We start from the raw sequence: 24918 nt of genomic DNA on the forward strand, positions 1-24918 counted from the left end.
TTCACCATGTTGACCAGGATGGTCTCGATCTCTTGATCTCTTGACCTCGTGATCCACCCACCTTGGCCTCCCAAAGTGCTGGGATTACAGGCATGAGCCACTGCGCCCGGCCAATAGATTTTTAAATAAGGTCTGGCTCTGTTTGCCCAGACTGGAGTACACTGGCATGATCTCAGCTCACTGCAACCTCTGCCTCCCAGGCCCAAGTGATTCTTGTGCCTCAGCCTCCTGAGTAGCTGGGATTACAGGCCCACACCACCATGCCCGCCTAATTTTTGTTCGTTTAGTAGAAACAGGATTTCGCTTCACCATGTTAGCCAGGCTGGCTAACTTTGGTCTCCAACTTTGGTCTCAAGTGATCCTCCTGCCTTGGCCTCCCAAAGTGCTGAGATTACAAGCATGAACCACCACACCCTGCCTGAGGAAATTTTTTTTTTTGAGATGGAGTCTCACTATCACCCAGGCTGGAGTGCAATGGCATGGTCTCAGCTAACTGCAACATCTGCCTCCCGGGTTCAAGCAATTCTTCCACCTCAGCCTCCTAAGTAGCTGGGACTACAGGTGCGTGCCACCACATCCAGCTAATTTTTGTATTTTTAGTAGAGACAGGGTTTCACTGTGTTGGCCAGGCTGGTCTTGAACTCCTTACCTAGTGATCTGCCCACCTTGGCCTTCCAAAGTGCTGGGATTATAGGCATGAGCTACTGTGCCCAGCTGGAATTTTTTTGTGTGTGGGTATATAGTAGATATATATATTCAAATTAAGTGAATTTCATGTGACTAAGTAAAAGGTATAAGTCAGTGATTCTGAATGGAGGTGGAGGGACTAGGAGGAGAGAATGCCTTCCAGAGATAATCACATCAGAATTGTCTGTCACCCAGACTGTAGTGCAGCGGCCAAATCCTAGCTTCACGTTATCATCATAACCTGAAGCTTCTGGGCTCAAGCAATCCTCCCACCTGAGCCTCCTGACTAGCTGGGTGGTACAGGACCACCACACCTGGCTAATTTTTTAAATATTTTTATACAGATGAGGTCTCACTGTGTTGCCTAGACTGGCCTGGAAGTCCTGGACTGAAGTGATCCTCCCACCTCAACCTCCCAAAGTGCTGGGATTACAGGTGTGAAGCACCATGCTCAGCCAAAATTTTGATTTTCTGTCACCCCCTCCACTGCACCCTGAGAATCACTGCTGTGGTAGACTACTGAAGAGTATGTTGAAAATGTTCTCATTTGGTAAGAAATAATTCAAACTACACTCACATGATTATGGTCTCTAAACTAATATGACCTAGGAAAGAGATTTTAGTTACATTATGTTTAACCATTTCTTAAGGACCTTAACCCATTGTGCTGCTGTGATCACAAAAGCCATATAATGTTGGGTAACCCTAACATTAATTATCACAGTATTATAAAATCCTCTGCATCTGCCCTTTGAAAAAGCATCACAGGGCTGGGAGCATTGGCTCATGCCTGTAATCCCACTACTTTGGGAGGCCGAGGCAGGTGGATCACCTGAGGTCAGGATTTGAGACCAGCCTGGTCAACATGGTGACACCCCATCTCTACTAAAAATACAAAAATTAGCCGGGTGTGGTGGCAGGCACCTGTAATCCCAGCAACTTGGGAGGCTGAGGCAGGAGAGTCACTTGAACCCAGGATGCAGAGGTTGCAGTGAGCTGAGATCGCACCACTGCACTCTAGTCTGGGTGACAAGGCGAAACTCAGTCTCAAAAAGAAAAAGCATCACAGCCCAGGCGCAGTGGCTCACACCTATAATGCTAGCACTTTGAGAGGCCAAGGCAGGCGGATCACTGAAGCCCAGGAGTTCAAGACCACCTTGGGCAACATGGCGAATTTCCATCTGTTAAAGAAAAGGAACAGGGAAGGGGAAGGGGAAAGAAAAGAAACTATATGAATAAATTGTCTTATTTATTTATGTAAATAAATTTCAGCATCACAGAAATCCCAACCCATCCCCTATAGTTAAGAACCAGTGGTTATGCCGGGCGCGGTGGCTCAAGCCTGTAATCTCAGCACTTTGGGAGGCCGAGGCGGGTGGATCACGAGGTCAAGAGATCAAGACCATCCTGGTCAACATGGTGAAACCCCGTCTCTACTAAAAAAAATACAAAAAATCAGCTGGGCATGGTGGCGCATGCCTGTAATCCCAGCTACTCAGGAGGCTGAGGCAGGAGAATTGCCTGAACCCAGGAGGCGGAGGTTGCGGTGAGCCGAGATCGCGCCATTGCACTCCAGCCTGGGTAACATGAGTGAAACTCCGTCTCGGGGAAAAAAAAAAAAAAGAACCAGTGGTTATTTTACCTTCATTTTACACACCAGGAAACTAAGATCCAGAGAGGTTAAAATAACTTATTAAAGACGATTAGATAGTTATTAATGGAGTCAGGCATCAGGTCTCCTAAATTCCAATCGAATACTCTTAACTACTATTTTAGAAACCATTAATTCCTATTTTTAGTGTTCAGAGTTTTTATCCAGTGTGCAGTTCTGGTCATTACAACTTTAAAAAAGTAATGTAAGTGTCTAAAGAGAAACAAATGAGATAAAAGGATATTGTCATATTTATTTATATCCCAACCTTATTACAAAAAAGCTTACAAAGATGCAGATATTATAGTAATATAAAAGGATTAAACCTTAGAAAAATGAGAATAAGGAAAAGAAAGGTAGAAAAGACAGAACCAAGAACATGACCAGCATACAAAATATATAAACATTTGCTGAAGGTAGGCCACAAATTGGGCTCTAAATGGTCTAGTATCAGTACAAACAGAAAAATACAATAAGTTGGATATTTAGTGTCCTTAAGGTAAAAACAAACAGCAATTCAGGAAAAGCATAACTGGGTCCAGAGAAAATTTCTCCTATGCATTCTTAAATCGAACGTTATGAACTGTTATGATAAACACCCTTTGCAGTATCCATGGCAATTACAATATCCATAGCAATTTATTTTATTTAATTTTTTTCCTGAGACAGGATCTCATTCTGTTGCTCAGGGTGGATGCAGTGGCACAGTCTTGACTCATTGCAACTGCTGCCTTCCGGTTTCAAGCAATTCTTCTCCCTCAGCCTCCTGAGTGGCTGGGACTACAGTGTGCGTAACCATGACTGGCTAATTTTTGTACTTTTTTGTTAAAGACAGGGTTTCACCATGTTGGCCAGGCTGGTCTCAAACTATCCTGACCTCAGGGTATCTACCGCCTCAGCCTCCAAAAGTGCTGGGATTACATGTGTGAGCCACCACACCCAGCCAGCAATTAAATTTCATAGAGATTTTCATATGGATTGCCAAAATGCAATCCAGAAAAAGCAATTCTGCAGAGGCCAATAAAATGCCAGCTGTACATGGGAAAATCTGGCTTAATCTAGAGACAGAATTAATAAATAGAACTATAGAGTACTGTCCAGACTCTCTTTGGTCCAGAGAGATTGGATATAACTGAGTAATATGGTCTAGATGAAAACTTACTTTCCCCTCAAGTTTCAGGACCAAAATGAAAATTTTGAGAAGTTAAGAAAAATGAAGTCACAAAGGCCAAAACTGTATACAAATTTAAGACCCAGATGATTTTCCTTACTAAAGGAAAAGGTTATTGAGATATATGGCACAGTCTCGGCTCACCGCAACCTTGGCCTCCTGGCTTCAAGCGATTCTCCTGCCTGAGCCTCCCAAGTAGCTGGGGCTACACATGTGCGACAACACATCCAGCTAATTTTTGTATTTTTTAGTAGAGACAAGGTTTTAACATGTTGGCCAAGCTGGTCTCGAACTCCTGACCTCAAATGATCTGCCCACCTCGGCCTCCTCCTAAATCTTCAGGTTGCTGCGTGACTGTTAATTTCTTGTTTGTCTATCAGAAACAAAATCCTGGGCTGACTAGGAGAAATTATCAGTTTAATAATCTTATGCTTTTCAAAACAGATTTTATTTTGGATAACTGTTCTAATTATAGACCTAGAGAAGACATTTAACCCACCACATTTCAGTTTACATTTTCTTCTTCACTAGATTATTTGATTCACCTTTCAATTTTTAAAAAGTAGATTTATTGCAGACTGGCCTCAAGCTCCCAGATCTTTTTTTTTTTTTTTGAGACAGTCTCTCGCTCTGTCGCCCATGCTGGAGTGCAGTGGCACGATCTCAGCTTACTGAAACCTCCGCCTCCCAGGTTCAGGCAATTCTCCTGCTTCAGCCTCCCAAGTAACTGGGACTACAGGCGTGCGCAACCACACCTGGCTAATTTTTTGTATTCTTAGTAGAGACGGGGTTTCACCATGTTAGCCAGGATGGTCTCGATCTCCTGACCTCATGATTCACCGCCTTGGCCTCCCAAAATGCTGGGATTACAGGCGTGAGCCACTGTGCCCGGCCCAGATTATATTTTTTAACTGCATATTTAGGGGTTGAAATGCCAGCTTTTGAAACTTTTGAAAAATTCACAGGCTGGGTGTGGTGGCTCACAACTGTGAAATTTGCAGTGAGCCGAGATCACACCACTGCACTGCAACCTGGGTGACACAGTAAGACCCTATTCCAAAAAAAAAAAGGCCAGGCACAGTGGCTCACACCTGTAATCCCAGCACTTTGGGAGGCTAAGGCGGTGGATCATGAGGTCAGGAGATCGAGACCATCCTGGCTAACATGGTGAAACCCCATCTCTACTAAGAATACAAAAAATTAGCCAGGTGTAGTGGCACATGCCTGTAATCCCAGCTACTCTGGAGACTGAGGCATGAAAATCATTTGAGCCCAGGAGGCAGAGGTTGTAGTGAGCCGAGATCATACCACTGCACTCCCGCCTGGTCAACAGAGTAAGACTCTATCTCAAAAAAACAAAAAAATTCATATGGCTTCTGACAAGCCTATTAAACACATCAATAGCACCCTGGGAGCCCATGAAGTATTATTATTGCTCAAGAAAGGAAACATGGCAGAGAAACAAGTGGAAGCAGCTCTGGCTGACAGCCTAAGGGTAGGAGCACTAGAGAAGTAAAGAAAAGGAAAAGGTCACCACCCTGATCTGAGATGTTGAATTGGGAGGTAGGTTGTATGATGGGGAAGGAATAGGGCCAGCTTGGCTGCCAGTAGCAGAATGTCCAAGGTTGGAACTCTAGTCTAAAGCCTAGAAGAACAGAACGGTGAGAGATTACAAAATAAAAACAAGCTGGATTATCAAGGTGGTCATACTGAGTCTACAGGGATAGAGATCTTCAGGCTCCCAGCCAGGCTCCAATTTACAGTAGAGAGGCTCAAGCAGGGATAGGGTAGAACAGGAAGGACTCCAGATCACAGTCGAAGTCATCGAAGGGCATGGTCTCCGCTGAACTGGGCAGGGTAGCTTGTGTCTCCATGACAAAGTTCACTGGGTGCTTCTGTAGGAGCTCTGGATCAAAGGCCACACCCCGAAAGAAAGGGTGGACCTGGAAGTGATGCAGATAACGTAGACGATAGAGGGGGTTCTGGCATAAGAGCTGAAGGGAAATAGAGCATGATAGATGAGTGACTAGGGCAGGGAAGGCCTGAACAGAAAGGATGGAAAAGAAGAAAGAAGTTGATGGAGCTGTGGAGGATAGAAATAAGAACCCTAAAGAGTAGATGATTTGTGAAAGAGGGAGAAACAGAAGCTAATTTGGGGCAAAGGTGGGAATAATGGCGCTGTACTTGTGAGTGTTCAGATGGTAAGAGAGTATAGTGCTCCACTCTCTCAGAAGGGAACTCTCTGTTCCGGATGGGGAGGAGATTTGGGGGACCAGGAACTCAGGAATGTGACTCAGTACAGCTTAGAAGGCAAGTAGTTAGGTAGTAAAGTTGGAGCACCCCCCCTAAAAAATTGAGCAGAATGGGGAAACATCACTTTAATGAAGGCAGGAGAGCATGAATGGTTTGGTAGCCAAGAAGGAAAGTAGTGCTCACCCTTACCTCATGGAGCAGGAGTGAGAGGCCCTGGTTAAGAGAAGCTGGGATTTCATAGTCACTGTGGGTCACACTTGCCAACATGGCCACATGATCTCTCTCTGCAGCCACTGGAAACTGAATTAAGAGGTAGGGAGTGGGGTGGGGGAAGGGGTTCATTCCTTAGTAGGAATAAGGCAAGATTTCTTAAGGTCTTCCTTCTTCCCACCACAAGGCACAGCTCTTCTCTGCCCCAAACTACTACTATTCTCTCACCTTTCCAGTTGCCAGAGAGAAAAGCAAGACACCCAGTGACCACCAATCAGCAGCATGGTTGTAAGGTCCTCCACTTAGGACCTCTGGGGCTACAGATTTCAAAGATACTCGTCACTGACATCCTTTAGCTATCCTGCCCAGTGCTTACCCAAATCAGCTTTAACCTCTCTCACCCATGTACTGAAGAGTGCCACAGATAGTGTAGGCTCGAGCTCCCTGGGGCAGGTGACGGGACAGACCAAAGTCTGTCAGTTTCAGATGGCCTATGAAAGAAGGTAAGGCAACCACATCACTGTTCCACCCCTTATCGGCCATGATTTATTCCCAAACCAAAGCACCTATCATCCTGGGGCTAGGGAAGAAAAAAGACTTACCTCGTTCATCTAGAAGAATATTCTCCATCTGAAAGATCACAGGTGAGAAATTATTCTTCCTCTTCCTTTCAACTCTTTTGTCATGTATATACCCCATGTGAAGCTGATGCCCTACTCAGCACTCAAATCTATATCCAGAGAGCTCTTGCCCAAATCCTTGGCACCCATGGGGGCCCCAAGGTCTACTGTTCTCAGCTCCCCCACTGATTTCTTGGACTTATTGGAACTTCTTACTGAGGCTCTTTCTCAGACAAAGGGAAAAAAGCACTTAACTCTACCTTCACATCTCGATGCATAATGCCCAAGTCATGGAGATAACCTGTGGATAGCAAGCATGGGGCGTGCTGCAGCGTTTCTGTCCTTTCCTCTTTCCCTAGTAGCCCTCACCCCATCCTTATCCTATTCTTTGACCTCCAGAATTAATATTAATTAATTCTTTACTCTCCTTCTTCCCAACATAAATCTTCCCTCCCCATTTCCTTTACCACTGTTTCACTTACACAGCACCAGGACCAACTCAGCAGCAAAGAGTCGGATGGAAGCCTCAGGAAAGCAGCCAACAGCCGACCAAAGGGAGTACAGATCTGTGCTGCAGTAGCTACACACTGCAAAGCCAGTTTGGAGCCACATACATTGCCAGAAATCTAGGCAGTGTTTGGGAGCTGCAATGCCTGGGCTCAAGGCATTGTAGGCCTCCTGCCCAAACTGATACCACCTGCTATTCCCCCTCCCTTTGGGAGAGAGAGGTGTCATGAGAAGGGGGACAGAACAAAGGCAGAACAAACCAAAGAGGTAATCTCAGGTGAGGAGTATGGTACAAGGACCCTGGGGGATGAGGAGAGTCCAGTCACTCACTAATGAAAAGGTGCCGTTTTCCCTGCCAGCTGTCCCCCAAGCTGTGTACAAAAGGATGGTTGATCTGTCGCTAGGGACAAAGAAAACAGGAAGTTAGGGAGGCACAGGGTCATTGAGAACAAAGGCAGACAAGAAATCATTACCCAGATGTGCAGAGGGAGAATTGCTGCCTCACTTTTCAGTTCAGAGGAACTCAGTAACTGGGACTGACTGCCTGGTAATCCTGGAACCAGCAAATACTAAGGAATACACTGGGACATGAATTAAGAGATCTCCCTGGTAGGACATGGAAAAACTGTTGATAGCTAGCTGATAGCTACTTTTCCCAGGACCTACTTTAGTTTTAAACTAGGTTGAAGCAGATGGAGGAGGCAGAACCAGGAAAAGAAGGTGGACAAGAAAGGTACTTTCCCTACCAATGGCCTAGCTCTTTCCACAATCCTTTCCATGACTCGGTGCATACCTGGATGCTAACCTCCTCTTTGCACTGCCTCACGGTGTCCCTCTGTAGCACCTTTACCTTGGGCACCACCTATAGGAGAGTAGTGATGACTCACAGAGAATAGAGCTATTGAATTGTTTATTCCTCCCAACCTGTATGGAATCCACGTTGGAAACAGACTAGAGAATGTGGTACCTGAGCCCCTACCTTCACTGCAAATTCAGCTTTCTGGATGCAATCTACCACCTTGAGGACAGTTCCAAAGGAGCCTTTAGCCACAAGGCCTAAAATCTGTACAGAGAAATGGAGAACAGGGCAATTGAGACTGGTGATTTCTAATTTCTCCCAAAGACCGAGACCCCACTCAGGGATTCCACTGACTTACCTTCAGCTGCTGCTGCTCCCTAATGGGCCTAACAGGAAACTCTGGTAGAAAGAGGTTGATGAACTGAGGCACTGGCCACTCAGGCAGAGGCTTCTCTACCAGCAGTGAGGCTGGCCTTAGGGACTCCCGGAGCAGACTGTGATGCCCCTGTAGTTCCCATAGTTCTTCCAGATCTGACCTGATGGTTCCCATACCTGACCAGAGGCTCTTCCAGCCTCGGGCCCAGGGACCCCAGATACGGCCACCCTGCTGAGAACCAAGGGAGCCACTCTAAACTTTCTGCTCCTGAGGCATAGCTGGTTCCACCCATCTTACTAGGCAATCCCTCCCCTTAAGTCTCCACCCCTAGAGGTACATTTTCCAACATGAGGGAAAATACTGTCACCCTTGCTTCATGCTAAGCCCTGGATTTTCTGGACACAATTCAAATCCTCTAGGAAAATAATTGTTGGGCATTTTCACCATAATGCATCATTAACACAGCCTGAACCTTAGTATTGAGCTGTGATGCTTTCACAGTATAGCCTCCCTGCCCCACCCCCACATCCAGTAATCACTGCCATGCTCCTAACCAAAAACGTCCCAGGCCTCAAGCCCCTGTCTCCCTCTCCTCCCCTCAGTAGACTGCCAGAGCCCCAAAGCCTACCTTGTGAGAAGCAGCCACCCGGGTGTGTTGCCCCTGCCGACAGCTCACTGCTCCCATCCCCAGCCTCTGCCTCCTCTCTCCTGCTAAATCTGCTGTCCCAGTTACATAAGCAATTCCTCTCCCTGATGCTGCATGACAGAAGCCCCGCCTCTTCCACTGTGCAGAAACCCATCAGCATGGGGGCAGAGTCACACTAGGACTAGAAATTTCTGTGATACAGCTTCAGGACAGAGGAGGGAAGGGGCCACCCTCAGAGTGGCAGCTGCTGGATGTCTTGGATTGACAATGGAGGGATACACAGACTGAACACATGCACTCAACACACACAAAAAAACGAGCATCAAATTTAAAATATTTTTTTTTTCTCTTTAAATCTTTTTGCCATTCTCCAGGATATATCTCAGGGGGAAAAGTGGGGGACCCATGGCCGGCCCTGGCTCCTATTGCCAACCTCCCAAGTGAACTTAGCACAGAGATTCGGGAGGGGTTGATTGCCCCCTCCCCTGGAACACTAATACCTCTTTCATACATGGCAGTGGAGTGAGGATCAGCCCCCTCCCCTCAGTTTCCTGGCAAAGAGGGAGGACAGTTACACTTAGAAATATATATAATATATATATGTATATATGTCTATAAAAATGTATCACACTTGATCAGGACTATCCCCCCACCCTTTCACTTGACCCCAAGGGAATCGGGTCCTGCCCTGGGCCCATTCCCTGGGTCTTGCTCTCTTGTTGCCTCTCTGGCCCTGAGCCTGATCAGCGTGAGATGGAACTCAGCATTATTGTCCAACATGCCCTGCAGGGAATAGGCCAGCTGCTGAAGAGCAATGCCTAGACACCAACAAATCCTGGTGGATAAAGGGAAGCCTCTCCCACTCCACAAGTCCCTGGAGCATGAGCCAGAGTCAGATCCTGTACTGCAGCCACTCAAATCGCCAAATCATTTGCGCCTGCCAAAGATCGACTTCTTGCCAGGGTTCTTGTCGCCCACACTTAAACCAATGAGGAGCCGGGCTTTCTCCTCCTCTTCCTGCTGTTGCATGTTCAGGTCCGATTTAGTTTCTAGCTTTCCCCGGACCTCAGAGCCTGTTGCAGGCTTCAGCCTTAGCTTCTCTTTGATTACCTGGCAGATTGGAAAGGAGTAAAAGGAAAGGTAAATATTAGTGGGCAGACAGAATAAATCAAAATGAACCAAGTCAACAAAGATTTATTGAACACATCCAAGGCACAATTCAGCAATGTGCATGATAAAATGGTCACTGCTTTCAAGAAGCTTACAGTCTAATTATAACCCCTTCTAAACTTTAGGTTGTGTTAGCTCTCAGTTCTCTAAAATCAATGGTGATATATCAAACACTTAGTAAACATTGAATTTAATCATCTGAGTAAGGTCATGGAGAGAGCAAGCATAGAAGCCACTCACTTCATGCACCTGCCCCTTCCCAAGGATATTTGTTCACGTATTCTAAAACAAAATGTGCCTGAAAAGAGGACTGCCTGCCAGCCCCATTAACCAAACAGCCATGAGCCCTGGCGGGATACCTGGGCAACCAGGGCTTTGCGGCTGTCCCTTTTGACAGCCATGGCAAAGTCTAGCCATGTCCATGTGTTGTTGTGGTACTCCAGACAGGGCAGCACCAGGTTAAGGTCACCCCAGTCCACACTGTTCTTCTCACCCTGTAAGAGGAGGGAGAGGAGAAAGAAAAAAAGAGGGAGACAAAAATACATCAGCTGCCATTTTGAGTCCAAGCCAGCCACCTGAGTACAAGTCCTACAATAATAACCTACAGATACTGATTTCCCCTTACCTCAGCCTGGTAATGGTGCTGACTTCTGAGAGGAGCAGAAGAACAGCAGATTTATCACCCACAGCTCAGCATCACAAACAACCTGGCTGTCTCCCTGTCTAGAATCTCTGATGATCTTATCTGGTTCCCTTCCCACCCTGTTCTACAAAGTGCTTGAGTGGTGCAAACCTTGTAGCTGACACACAGTGGAACCTGTGGAATCTTTATGTAGATGAAGGAGTTGTTCATGGCAGCTCGCTCTTTCATCTTGTCAATATCATCCACAGGGTGCTATGAAAGGCAGGCAAGGAGTGTGACCCCTGAATCCATCAGAATAAACTCAGGACCCCAAACATCTCCCTGTTCTTTTATCCTTAGAGTGGACTCAAAACCAAAGAAATCCCAAGCCACGCCAAACAGGACCTCAGGACTCTCCCATTTTTCTGTCATCAGGGGCATGTTTGGTACCTCTGGTGATTTGCGAAATGACCTTCTGACCCCAGAACTCCGAGTCAAACCCTGCGCCACACCCTTCCCAGGGCCCAGTGGTACTGCATCATCTGCTGCAATCAGCTGCCGAGGCTTCACGACTGGTATTCCTATGAAACAGCAAGTGCACCAGTTGTCATCCATCCTCATTCTGAAGTCTCAGCTGTCTTTGAGGCTGCTACTCTATTCTTCTGACACTCCATCATAAAAGTTCTCACCAGTAGTCACCAGTTTGGACTTATCCTCTTCATCACCAACTTCATCATCTTCCACACTTCGGCCAGGAAAGAAAAAGCCCATCATTCTATGGAAGAACTGGTGTGTCAGCTGGATGGTGAGAGGCACCACATTTACCTAAAGAGGAAAAAGATTCAAGAAGCAATTAAGCTCAGACACCATCATCAGTTTACCTACTCCTGATATTGTGTAACACACAGCTGGCTTTTGAATGTTCTTTGTTCCCAGGTCCCTAAGGGACTGCTTACTAACCTCAAAATGCTCCTTAACAGAGATACCCCCAACAGGGGGCCGGACTTTGCTGAAGAGGCGGAGAGCTAGCTGTCGCCCAGACTGGCAGGAGCTCTGGGGCCGCAGTACTACCTGTAGGATACAGAGTAAATAACAGCCCAACCCGATGTCCTTCCTGCCATAAAGCAACCCATAAACTCTCTGCAGAATGACAGGAGAAGCAATGGAATTGCTAAGCTGGGCAAGCTTTCACCCTCTCTGATCACCACATTGTTTTCCATAGTGGATTTATATTAAAGAGCCATTATAAATGCCCTGTGCTAAAAACATGCAAATGGACTAGGAATGGAGGAAAAAAGACTTGCCTTATAGACAGCATTGGGGAGGAGGTTGTTCATAGTGAACCAGCCCAACTCCAGAAGATGTTCTGCTGTGTCATCAGACTTATTCACCTATAAAGACAGATTTTGCCCCATCTACTATAATAAACCTTTCTCATAAGTCTACTAGACAATTGCTATATATCCAGTTTGTTTTCAGGCTCTACGTATGCCTAATCCCAACCTTGCTTTCTTCTCCAATCTCATACAATCAACACCCTTTAATCCAGCATTTCTCATGGGTACCATTATCCAGGACACTAAATGCTGGTAGTACTATCTAGCCATAGTGACATTAAAAAATTGTCTAACTCATTTCCAAATGTCCCTTGTAGGAGAAAGTAATAAATAACATCCTCTTCTTCATGTCAATGGCAGGAAAGCTGAATGTCAGTATTAGAATACTCTATTCCTGCCAGGCACAGTGGTTCACACCTATAATCCCCGCACTTTGGGAGGCCAAGGTGAGCTGATCACGAGGTCAGGAATTCAAGACCAGCCTGACCAACATGGTAAAACCCCATTTCTACTACAAATACAAAAATTAGCTGGGCGTGGTGGCATGCGCCTGTAATCCCAGCTACTCAGGAGGCTGAAGCAGGACAATCGCTTGAACCCAGGAGGCAGTGGGTGCAGTGAGCCGAGATTGTGCCACTGCACTCCAGCCTGGGTGACAGGGCAAGACTCCGTCTCAAAAAAAAGAAAGAAAAAAAAAAAGAAGATTCAATTCCAGGCTGGACATGAAATATTATTTGCCTCTGGGCCACATTTTTAGGGATAATCTTACTCAATGAGAAAAGCATTTGATCAAACTGATCTGTATCGTATCTTTTTTTTTTTTTAATTTGAGACAGGGTCTCATTCTATTGCCCAGGGTGATATTCAGTGGCATGATCTCAGCTCTGCAACATCTACCTCCTGGGTTCAAGCCATTCTCCTGCCTCAGCCTCCTGAGTAGCTGGGCTTACTGGCACACACCATCACACCCAGCTAACTTTTGTAATTTTTTTTTTTGGAGATGGAATCTAGTTCTGTCACCCAGAATGGAGTGCAGTGGCGACACAATCTCAGCTCACTGCAACCTCCATCTCCTCGGTTCAAGCGATTCTCTTGCCTTAGCCTCCCAAATAGCTGGGACCACAGATGTGTACCACACCTGGCTAATTTTTATATTCTTAGTAGAGACAGAGTTTCACCATGTTGGCCAGGCTGGTCTTGAACTTCTGACCTCAGGTGATCCACCAGCCTCAGTCTCCCAAAGTGCTGGGATTACAGGCATGAGCCACTGCACCCAGCCTATCATATGTGTTTTTAATTATTTATTTTCTTTTGTAGAGATAATGTCTCACTCTGTTTCCCAGGTTGGAGTGCAATGGTATGATGACAGCTCACTGCAGGATCGAATTCCTGGGCCGACAATCCTCCTGCCTCAGTCTCCCAAGTAGCTGGGACCACAAGTGTGCACCATGATGCGCTATTTTTTTTTTTTTTTTTTTTAAATAAAGATGGGGTTTCACCATGATGGCCAGGCTGGTCTTGAACTCCTGACCTCAGGTGATCCACCCACCTCGGCCTCCCAAAGTGCTAGGATTACAAGCGTGAGCCACCACGCCTGGCCGATGCACTACTTTTTAAATTTTTTGTTGAACTCTTGGTTTCAAGCAATCCTCCCCTCTCAGCCTCCCAAAGTTGTCGGATTAAAGGCACACACACCTGGCCTGTAAAATATTTTATTTCTTTGTTCATTCTTACTCTCCCCTATGGCGTCAGAGCTATATGTGTATCATTCATTATAAACAGATGTGTCTAAGGAAGCACTGCTCATGTTTCCAATTATACCATCATTAACAAGCATATAATAGCCCCTTTTTATTTCTCTTTTATGAGTTAGACTCCTAAGCTAGGTCAATGTCTCTCAACACAGCTGCCTTTGTGTGACCATATACCCTAGATACCTTGCTGTAGAGGAACCTCTGCAGCTCTAATTCAGCAATTCCCAGCTGTCCATCTTCCTCTGTCAGGCGCCATCGTGCCTGAGCAAAGTAAAACTCAGTGCGACGGACCACACTCACATCTTCTTGCTGCTTTCGCAGCTCCATCTTGTTAGCCCGCTGCAGTTGGAAATCCTTAAAACACCTATAAGTCGACAGGGGAGCCAAAGCCAGTAAGGGAAATAGCACACGGGTTGGGGGTAGGGTGGTATGCTCTAGAGTGATGCAGGGGGTTCAAGATAGTGCTGCTTGGGTTTAAAAAAAAAAAAAAAAAGACGCAGGAGGTAAACTCAAAAATTAACCTATTCTGGGTTAGAAAGTCCCTAAATTTTTTTTCACTGAATTTATTGCTCCTGACATTCTAGGTCATAGAAACATAAACCCCATCTTTCAGCTCTATAGCTTCTTGATAAAGTAGTATCTTCCCACTAATAATTCCTACAATTATATATGCAATTGTATACTGATCAAGATATTTTCATGTTTGTTATGTCAGGTTCATTTAAAAAATATATATATTTTCAATTCAGATGCATAGTATCAAGGCCATAAAATTCCTTGACATATACAGGTACAAAAAAAGGAGATCAAAAACAAACAAACAAACAAAAAGGCATAAAAGTGATCTTTCAACTGGGGATGGTGGCTCACGCCTGTAATCCCAGCACTTTGAGAGGCCGAGGTGGGTAGATCACGAGGTCAGGAGATTGAGACCATCCTGGCCAACATGGTGAAACTCCGTCTCTACTAAAAATACAAAAATTAGCTGGATGTGGTGCCGCACGCCTATAGTCCCAGCTACTTGGGGGGCTGAGGCAGGAGAATCACTTGAACCCAGGAGACGGAGGTTGCAGTAAGCCGAGATCATGCCACTGCACTCCAGCCTGGGCAACAAGAGCAAAACTCTGTTTTTTTTAAAAAAAAAGTGATCTTTCCCAACTACCCATTTTTCTTTTCCAGGAAGAGGTGTCTGAACCTATTCCTACATGAGCCTTTGATAATGCATATTAGACCTAAAGATAGTCAGAACATGGACAAGGAAGAGAAGAACTGCCTCTAGCTGAGGCACTGGAAAAGAGTAAGGAAAGAATACTAGGGTACCTGATGAGGATATTCAGCTCTTCACTTTCCAGCTGCAAGGTGGCCTTTTCCTGGTTTAGCTGCAACTGAAGCTTTTGGTTCAGGTCAAGCAGATTCTCATTCTTGCTATCATCCTGCAAAGACTAGGGAACCAGGATAGAAATTGAGAGGAGATCTCCCTCATTCTAGGAGACTTCCTGGTCCTTGACTATCTATCTGCAGTGACTACCTTCATGATAGAATACATCTGCTTCTCCAGCTGTCGTATTTGGGCCACATGCTGCCGCACAGCCTCCTGCAAATGCAGTATGCTGCTGCGCTGCTCCTCTGGATTGCTAGAGATCTCAAGCTGGAACCTGACCCGTTGCTTCTTCTCACTATGTTCCTAAAGGAATGGAAAGGGAAATGAATAGGATTTCTAAATAGACAATTCTTACAGTAAAGTGAAATAGAGAAAGGAGAAAGAAATGGGGGGAATCTCTTCTAGAAAGCTAACCTTTATCTGTCACTGTTAATAGCAACAGTGGTAGGTCAATGCAGAAAATCTGGCAATGTGGATTTCACAACAAGTCAGGCCCAAGGGGATGCAGATGGAGGTGGAAGCAGGGAATAGTTAATGCTTTTGCAAGTGTCTAGGTGACTGGGTAGAGAAATGACTAGGAGAAAACAATAAGGCAAACAAGCCCTACAGTCTGAGAGACACTCAGGCCTTTTCTAAATAAGTAGGATTCCAACTGCCACTGCTGACTAAGAGGATGTGTTAACCACAAGGCCCTTTTTCAGTGTGAAGCATGAGGCCAAATAAAGCACAAAGTCTGGGTGTTCCTGTGAGGCTAACCAGCATTCTACAAGGACCCATGCTCACCTTCCGCTTGGGTTCTACATGCAGCAGCAGGTTGTTGACGATATCCAGGATCATGGCATACTGAGCTGGGTTAGTGGAAATTTCCAGCTCATGGTGGATAAGGGTGAAGGTATCCACAGCCCCTAGATAATTGTTAGCAGCTAAATAAAAGGCTCAAGTTTCTACCTAAATATCTACTCCATCTCCTAACCCACATTTGGAACCACCCCACTAGTCAACCCCACAGAAAGGGTGAGAGGTACTCATGGGCAGAAATGTTTATTTCAGAATCATAAGTAATGCCCATTCATCCCAGCTCCCTCCAAGAATAGAGGTTATTTTCTAATAACAGAACTTACAAAAAGTAGAGCAAAGTGAAATGTTAATGCCAGTGCACAGTGAACTTTTAATAACTCTACTATTTCAAAGTCCCCCCTTAAAAGCCTTTCGAGCCCTGAATACCTTCCTGCTTCTTTAGGAGATCTTCCTTTTCCTGGTTCTCAAGAACTTCAGGTGGCTTAATCTGAGTTGCTAGTTCAGGATCAATGTCATGGCTGTAACTAATATAGTACATTCGGCAGTTGCAACGCGAAATGATCCGCTGGACTTGCTGAGCTTGCTGTGCCTCCGCTGGCTGGTTCCAATCTGGGAAGAGGTGGGAAAGAGATAAGAAAAAGACATTCTCAATAAAAGTAATGTGAGAGCCTCCCAGCTATGTCTGCGAAACTCCAGAAACACTGCTTTCAACCTAGCATAGCACAAAATGGTCCTACTCCAACATACACTGACATTAAGAATAGGTAGGAAAATGAAATCCCTTTGGGATGCACATCTGCTCCTAATCATTTGACATGGAAGAGGGGGACAGCTGACCTGTGGTTGTGGTAACCATGCCGCCCACTGCCTGCCCACTCTCCATCAGCTCCTGCACAGAGTCCAGACTACGCTGCCGGTGCTCCTCAATATTCTTCACCTGAAGACAGAGATACAGGCAAATTTAGCTCCTGGGGAAACAGTGGCTTGTCGTGGTCAACTGGGTGACAGATCTCTATGTTTTAAGTATTTACATATATTATCTAGAGCTCCACTGCCTGGAATAGCTTGAACCATCTCGCAGGATAGAGGACATGTTTGTCTCATTCTCTTGCCCCAGTATACCCAAATTCTCCAACCCAATTGAGTTACATGCACACTTTGCCAGGCCCACAGGACTCAAGCCAGAAAAACAGTGAGTGAGGTTCAAATCTAATCATGTCATGGGCAAAATATCTCATTTAAAAAAAAAAGTCTTTCCCACCCATTTTAGTATTTGTTCCATTTGTGTTCTTGCTGTTTTCTATCTTCAGATAGATAACCACTTTGACAATGTTGCCATGGGAGAAGGGGACTGAATTATTTTGATTCACTCTGCCAAGCTGAAGCAGAATGAGTAACAGAATGAGTGCGATGGGAAGACCATAGAATATGGTGGATCTGTCAAGTCTCAAAAAAACATAGGAAAGGCCAGATGAAAGTCCCTCAATACCTAAGCCAAGGACGTTCCACTCTAATGCTAGTATCACAGCCTGAGGAAAAAAAAAAAAAAAAAAAAGAGTTCACCTGCAAAAGAAGGCATGCCTAAAAGCAGCAGAGATGCAGAAAATGCCAGGAAGATCCTAATAGCTCAACCATTCTACTTCTGCATGTGTAGTTAACACCTGTGCTTACCTCCTAAGACTACTGGTAAAGGGCACTGCTTGCCTGAATGAACCACAGCTCTTATATATCAGTATGACTTCTCATATTACCAACAACCGGTCTCTTACTCGGCTTGACATCTGATCTAAATGCTCATTACCTCTTATTACATGTTGCCTAAATTAAGCCCTAAGGTCCTTGATATAAGAAGCATCAGCCAGGGAGGTGAAAGGAGGGATCAGTTTTATCTCCCACAGAGAGAAACTGTAAATGGACTTATCATTTTGGTCCTTAATAGATGCAGCTAGATCCTGTAACTCATTTAGGGGTGTCCCATGCCCTGTTCGATGTGGGCACTTAACAACTGTTAAGTAATAACAACATACAATATTGACTAGGCATATCTCATAACCATTAGACTCTCCAATAATTCTGATGATATTGCATCTTAGAAGTTAAAGCGTAAACTATATCCTGGTTCAGTTTTACCAAGAAGCTGAAAATAAAATTCACAACCTTGCAAAGCAAAGACAAACTCCTTCCCTAGTTTTTGCCAACTGCTCACAATCTCACCATCTAAAAAAACATTATCTTGGCCAGGTGCAGTGGTTCACACCTATACTCCCAGCACTTTGGGAGGCCACGGTAGAGGCAGGGAATCACCTAAGGTCAGGAGTTTGGGACCAGCCTGACCAACAAGGTGAAACCTCGTCTCTACTAAAAATACAAAAATTAGCCAGGCATGGTGGCTCACCTGTAATCCCAACTCCTCAGGAGGCTGAGGCTACAGAACCGCTTGAACCTGGGAGGCAGAGGTTGCAGTGAGCTGAGATCAAGCCATTGCACTCCAGCGTGGGCAACAGAGCGAGACTGTCTCAAAAAAAAAAAAAAAAAACCATTATCGGCCGGGCGCAGTGGCTCACACCTATAATCCCAGCACTTTGGGAGGCCGAGGCGGGTGGATCACGAGGTCAAGAGATCGAGACCATCCTGGTCAACATGGTGAAACCCCGTCTCTACTAAAAATACAAAAAATTAGCTAGGCATGGTGGTGCGTGCCTGTAATCCCAGCTACTCAGGAGGCTGAGGCAGGAGAATTGCCTGAACCCAGGAGGCGGAGGTTGTGGTGAGCCGAGATCGCGCCATTGCACTCCAGGCTGGGTAACGAGAGCGAAACTCCATCTCAAAAAAAAAAAAAAAATTATCTTGCCACACACTTAGACCTCCCTAGATGTACTGACTTAAAAAAAAAAATAAGACTACTTTCCACCTGAATAAAGCTTTGTATTTTCAAAGCACCTTATCATGTGATCCTTTCAACAATCTTGTGAGGGTGAAGTATCAATTCCATTTCACAATTAAAGGTGACTTGTACAAGAGCTCATGGCTACTATAATGGGAAAGCTATCATCAGAACTCACACAACCTGACTCCTAGACATCTTTCATTCAACCTCAATGCCTTGCTGAAATAACCAATCAGTCATTTTCATAAGAGAGGACGGAGAAAGGGCAGATAGTAAGCTTATCAAAAATTCTCAGACTCACTGCCTGTTTTCTTGGCTGCCTGCTGATTAGTGTGAACATTAATAGGGATCAACAATCTTCAAGAGTTAAAAAGCTCCAGTCCATTTTATACTAGCTGTGGGAAACAAGTTTCTCTTGCAGTGAAATAGAACATCATGAGAGAAAAAAAAAATATTCTATATGCTTCCAGACCAGAGACTGTCCACATTCAAGGTGTTATCAGCCTCATTATTTTGCTAAGTTAGTAACAGTAGGTACTGTCAAGAATCTTCCAGCTATTAGAAAGTCTATGGAAAGGTAGGAATATAACGTGCCTTCACAAACCCACTGACTAACCTCTAACCAGAGCTGTCGGCCATCCTGCTCTGTGGGGCTGCTTTCAGTGGTGGCAAAGTACTGCATGCCATCCAAGAGGCAAGTCCAGGATGTCTTTTGCTTCAATGTATCACCATACCAAGCTGGATGGTGCTGGCACTGCAGCAGTTGGGCTTTGGCAGCTGACACAATGACACAGCCTTCTGTCTCTGCTCCACGAAGAACCATCTATACCAGAGATAGAAGCAGAGTTAAGCTACCAAAGACAATGACAAGTTTAGTGAGCACACTGTACCAACCACTGCAGCTAGGTCTAATTCTGGCTTACTGAGTAAATTTTACTGGCCTTTAGACATAGAAGTGATTATCTATGACACCTATGAGAAGCAAAAGACTTTTGGAGCTCTATTCACCCATTCATATTCAGAGGTGGGGAAGGTGAACAATATGATTATAATCTAGTCTGGTGTTGGGGTGACTTGTAAAGAGAAGGTACCTGACAGTTGACCAGCTCAATAAGGCAGTTTCGGTTGTATATGTCATCCGTCTGGCAGGCAGCAATGCCACACAACTGGTCACTCATGCCTGACTCCTCTTCTGTGAACACTACAAACCTATCTGTCTCTTCAATTAGCTTCTGCAACATGTAAGCACCTGGCAGAAAAATAGGAAGCAGGGAAAGGTCACAGTCTCAAAGGGAAAGACTTTTCCCTTTCCAGAGCCAAACTGATCTTCCTTCAATTTATCTAGCTAGGTAAGGGCTTAGAATACTTCCTCACAAACCTAGAACTCTAGCCCAGCCCACCCCTTGACCCATAAAGGCAAAACAAGGGTTATTTCATTTTCCCTTCAATTTAATAAAAGTAACAGATTTTCAACAGAAATTTAGAAATGCTAGGTAAAATAACATTTTTTTCTCTTAGGTATAACCACCTCTGGATTATTCTATAATCTCCCCCACACCCCATTTTATTCATTTTATTTTTCATTTCATATTATTTTATATGCTATTTGACTACTCTTTTTCACTTGAAACCACTCTCTTGCCAGCAATGTCACCATGTTCTCCTAACTCTGCTGCTTTCTCTGATTGTCTCCAGGCCCTCTTCATTCTCCCAGGTCTAAACTCCTCAGATCCATCCTTGGCATGTTCCCTTCTCTTTCCTACTCTTTCTCTTAATGGGTTTGTCTAATAGTGTACATGGTTAAGAGCAATTTCCAGAATCAGACTAGTCTGCCTGTGTTATGACCTTGTGCAGATTGCCCTCTTTGCTTCTCAGTTTCCTTGTCTGTAAAATAACAGTAACTATCTCATAAGATTGCCATGAAAGTTTAACAGGGTCAGGCACTGTGGCTAACGACTGTAAACCTAGCACTCTGGGAGGTTGAGGTGGGCAGATCATGAGGTCAGGAGATCGAGACCATCCTGGCCAACATGGTGAAACCTCATCTCTACTAAAAATACAAAAACTAGCCAGGTGTAGTGGTGCGAGCCTGTAATCCCAGCTACTTGGGAGGCTAGGGCAGGTGAGCTGCTAGAACCCGGGAGGCAGAGGTTGCAGTGAGCGGAGATTGTGCGATTACACTCCAGCCTGGTGACAGAGCAAGACTCCGTCTCAAAAAAAAAAAAAAAGTGAGTTTAAAGGAGTAATACCTAAAAACATTTTGCAGAGTACCTGCCACACAGTAAGCAACTATTACAATATCCTTGGCATAAACTCTTAGCTCTATGCTGAAATTCCCAAATATCTATCTTTAGTCCTAAGCTTTTAGACCCTCATTTCCAGCTGTTAGACATTATATAGATGTCCTAGTAGTGACACAAATTCAGCATGTCCAAATCTGAACTCAACAACGCTACACCTCCCCAAATCTCTTCAGTCGCTGACTCTATTTCTGATATTACAGTCTTAGTTGTTATAATTTTATCCCTTTAACTCCTCCTTCCAACCAGTGGCCAATTCTCCCATATGCACAATAATGTTTGTATCCATCTTATCTCCATTCCCACTGCCTCTACCTAGTTCCAGCCCTCAATACCTCTTTTTATTTACTTATTTATTTGAGATGGAGTTTTGCTCTTGTTGCCCAGACTGGAGTGCAATGGTGCAATCTCAGCTCACTGCAACCTCCGTCTCCCGGGTTCCAGCAATTCTCCTGCCTCAGCCTCCAGAGTAGCTAGGAGTACAGGCATGCATCACCATGCCTGGCTAATTTTGTATTTTTTAAGTAGAGACGGGGTTTCTCTACGTTGGTCAGGCTGGTCTCAAACTCCCGACCTCAGGTGATCCGCCCACCTCAGCCTCCCAAAGTGCTGGGATTACAGGCGTGAGCCACCGCACCCAGCCAGTGATGTCTTTTTGTATGCTGAGTTGACGGGTTGCTGGAGGCCCCTAAGTAGCTTCAGGATGGGGGCTGTCACTGGAAAGACCCAAGCAGGATTAGAGGATTATAACTTTCAGCCCTACCCTGCCACTTCCTGGGAAGAGAGGGGCTGTAGGTTAAATTAATCACCAATGGCCAATGGTTTAATCAATCATGCCTATATAATGAAGTTTTCATACAGACCCAGAAGGACAGGGTTTGGAGAGCTTCTGGATAGCTGAACACCTGGAGGTTGCTGGCGGGCAGTAGCATGCCTGCCTGGGGAGGGCACAGAAGCTTCCCGCCACTTCTCATACCTTGCACTATGCATCTCTTCTTCTGTATCCTTTGTAATACCCTTTATAATAAAGCAGTAAAACATGCTTCCTTCAGTTCTGTGAGCTGCTCTAGCAAATTAATCGAACCCAAGGAGGTCATCGTGGGAACCTGTTTATAGTCAGTTGGTGAGAAGCACAGTAAAGCAACCTGGAGCCTGTGACTGGCATATGAGAAAGGGGCCGGCTTAGAGACTAAGTCATCAACCTTTGGGATCTGATGCTGTCTCCAGATAGATAGTGTCAGAATTGAACTAAATTGGAGGACACCCAATAGGTGTCTGCTGCAGAATTAATTGCTTGTTTATTGGTCGGGAAAAATTCCCACACATTTGGTCACAGAAGTCTTCTTTACTTGTTTTCAAGTGAGAGAACAGAAAAACGCTTTTGAGTTTGGGCTTTTTTAAACTCAAGACTCTTCTTTGAACACACTAAGCTTTCCAACGCCACTCCTACTCAGGCTATTCCCTCTGCCTTGATTGCCCTTCCACCCCATTTATACATGTCCAAATCATATTAAGCTTTCAAGGCCCAGCTCAAAAGCTACTTCCTCAACAAACCCTTCCCGGATGGTATTCTCTGCTTCACTCCTGTCAGCAACAACTCCCAAATTCTTTTTTTTTTTTGGGGGGGTGCAATCCCGCCCCATCACCCAGGCTGGAGTGCAGTGGCACAATCTCAGCTCACTGCAACCTCCACCTCCTGAGTTCAAGCGATTCTCGTGCCTCAGCCTCCCAAGTAGCTGGAATTACAGGTACATACCACCATGCCTGGCTAATTTTTTTTGTGGGTTTTTTTTTTTTTTGGTATTATTTTTAGTAGAGATGAGGTTTCGCCATGTTGGCCAGGATAGTCTTGAACTCTTGACCTAAGGTGACCCACCTGCCTTGGCCTCCCAAAGTGCTGGGATTACAGGAGTGAGCCACAATGCCCAGCCAACTCCCATATTCTTTTATGTCTCTTTTATGGCGTCTATCACTTTGCTTCTTTGCCTTACTGATCTTGTTTTGGCTCCATCACTCCCTTCTGGCCATAGGACCAGACCATTTAATGCCCCAACATCACTGTTAATTAATATATAAGACTTAAGTGGCCTAAGAAGGAAAAATATGTTTCACTTCTGCACATAGATGGAACAAGCCATGACTCAGTCCTTTTCAAACTCCTGTCCAAGCTCATATCCACATTCTACATCTAAACCCATAAAGTCTCCTCTCCCTGAGCTTACCTCCTGATGAACCCTTATCAGGCCGTCCACTGAAGCTGGGAGTGTTAACACGAGGTGGGGCTGAGGCACTAGTTGGGACACCCCGCTTTGGCTTTTTGGCTGGCATCTGTGGATCAATCTTTAACCCCTTCAGGGCCTCAGTAGAGAGATTACGTTTCAGTACAGCTGCCTTTTTGTAGCCATCATATAACCCAAAGGCAATGTCTCGATTGGTGGTTGTCCAGGAAATCCGTAAATCTACCAAGTGTAGCTGATGTGTATGAAAGGTAGGATCCCCATCACGAGTAGAAAGCTCCTAGGAAACAGGAAAAGGACTTCAGGGTAGCATGGAAATTGCCCCAATGCTACTGTTCCACAAAGGCAGTGATAAAAGAAAAGTTTGTTGAATAAGAAACCTGTTAGTCAGGAACAGTGGCTCATGCCCATAATCTCAGCACTTTGTGAGGCCAAGCCAGGTAATTTACCAGGTCAGGAGTTCGAGACCAGCCTGGCCAACATGGTGAAAACCCGCCTCTACTAAAAATAAAAAAAATTAGCTAGGTGTGGTGGCGGGCGCCTATAATCCCAGCTACTCAGGAGGCTGAGGCAGGAGAATTGCTTGAACCTGGGAGGTGAAGGTTGCAGTGAGCAGAGATCACACCATTGCACTCCAGCCCAGCCAACAGTGAGATTTGGTCTCACACACATACACACAAAAAAAACCTGTTGTGGGGAGACAGACCCTGGAGAAAGAAAAACTAAGTGGTCTTGGCTTGTTTATTATGTTACATTAAAACTATACTCACTGTATTTTACTTATTATTTAAAAATTTTTTAGCGTGTCTCTAAAATATTTTTTTTTAGAAGTGGAGTCTAGGCCGGGCACGGTGGTTCACACCTACAATCCCAGCACTTTGGGAGGCCGAGGCGGGCGGATCACGAGGTCAAGAGATCGAGACCATCCTGGCCAACCTGGTGAAAGCCTGTCTCTACTAAAAATACAAAAATTAGCTGGGCATGGTGGCACGCGCCTGTAGTCCCAGCTACTCGGGCAGTTGAGGCAGGAGAACTGCTTGAATCGGGGAGGCAGAGGTTGCAGTGAGCCGAGATTACGCCACTGCACTCTAGCCTGGTGCTTCAGCGAGATTCTGTCTCAAAAAAAAAGAAATGAAATGGAGTCTATTTTGGCCAAAATGGTCTTGAACGCCTGGATTCAAGCAATCTTCCTGCCTCAGTCTCCTAAGAAGGTGGGACTACAGGCACAAGCCACTGTGCCTGGCACCACTGTATTTTATTTTTAAAATATATTTATTTATTTTTATTTATTTATTTGCAATCTGCCCGCCTTAGTCTCCCAATGTGCTGGGATTACAGGTGTGAGCCACTGTGCCCAGCTGATTCTCACTCCATCACCCACGCTGGAGTGCAGTGGCGTGATCTTGGCTAAATGCAACCTCCACCTCCCAGGTTCAAAAGATTCTCATGCTTCAGCCTCCAAGTACCTGGGATTATAGTTGTGTGCCACCACACCTGGCTTTTTTTTTTTTT

The 24918-nt window shown here is 45.2% G+C and overlaps 2 protein-coding genes and 1 long non-coding RNA gene across 8 annotated transcripts in view; 1 reads left to right on the plus strand and 2 right to left on the minus strand.

Moving 5' to 3' along the window:
* Positions 1-12444, plus strand: part of LOC108313646 — a 14472-nt gene extending 2028 nt beyond the window's left edge. The window contains exon 2 of the long non-coding RNA XR_001829165.2: positions 11073-12444. This is a non-coding gene — a long non-coding RNA (uncharacterized LOC108313646). The remainder of the gene's footprint in view (positions 1-11072) is intronic.
* RSKR (ribosomal protein S6 kinase related) lies at positions 4913-9109 on the minus strand. 4 transcript variants are annotated; one of them, XM_017542100.2, is made up of 12 exons: positions 8903-9109; positions 8257-8502; positions 8067-8162; positions 7893-7961; positions 7430-7499; positions 7075-7179; positions 6853-6893; positions 6575-6602; positions 6374-6463; positions 6201-6289; positions 5952-6062; positions 4913-5503 (listed from the first exon to the last, which is right to left on the minus strand). In XM_017542100.2, exons 1-12 carry the CDS (start codon positions 8957-8959, stop codon positions 5282-5284), a joined length of 1224 nt encoding a protein of 407 aa, XP_017397589.1. In that variant the 5' UTR covers positions 8960-9109; the 3' UTR covers positions 4913-5281. The 4 variants fall into 4 exon arrangements, with proteins under 4 accessions (XP_017397589.1, XP_017397590.1, XP_017397588.1 ...); XM_017542101.2 differs by having other exon boundaries at positions 8079-8162; positions 8257-8505; XM_017542099.2 differs by having other exon boundaries at positions 8257-8505.
* Positions 9243-24918, minus strand: part of KIAA0100 (KIAA0100 ortholog) — a 31119-nt gene continuing 15443 nt past the window's right edge. For 2 of the 3 annotated variants that reach the window (XM_017542096.2, XM_037743288.1), the window contains 16 exons: positions 23392-23686; positions 19961-20118; positions 19486-19692; positions 16820-16919; positions 16409-16591; positions 15968-16089; positions 15332-15487; positions 15124-15245; positions 13987-14167; positions 12017-12103; positions 11673-11783; positions 11402-11537; positions 11163-11293; positions 10884-10985; positions 10450-10584; positions 9243-10030 (listed from right to left, as the gene is read on the minus strand). In XM_017542096.2, the coding sequence (XP_017397585.1) occupies positions 9848-10030; positions 10450-10584; positions 10884-10985; positions 11163-11293; positions 11402-11537; positions 11673-11783; positions 12017-12103; positions 13987-14167; positions 15124-15245; positions 15332-15487; positions 15968-16089; positions 16409-16591; positions 16820-16919; positions 19486-19692; positions 19961-20118; positions 23392-23686 (2409 nt within the window). In that variant the 3' untranslated portion in view covers positions 9243-9847. The remainder of the gene's footprint in view (positions 10031-10449; positions 10585-10883; positions 10986-11162; positions 11294-11401; positions 11538-11672; positions 11784-12016; positions 12104-13986; positions 14168-15123; positions 15246-15331; positions 15488-15967; positions 16090-16408; positions 16592-16819; positions 16920-19485; positions 19693-19960; positions 20119-23391; positions 23687-24918) is intronic. The other variant, XM_017542097.2, reaches the window with a different exon arrangement.

The sequence above is a fragment of the Cebus imitator genome, unplaced genomic scaffold, assembly GCF_001604975.1.
Source record: "Cebus imitator isolate Cc_AM_T3 unplaced genomic scaffold, Cebus_imitator-1.0 Scaffold140, whole genome shotgun sequence".
Taxonomy (NCBI): Eukaryota; Metazoa; Chordata; class Mammalia; order Primates; family Cebidae; genus Cebus; species Cebus imitator.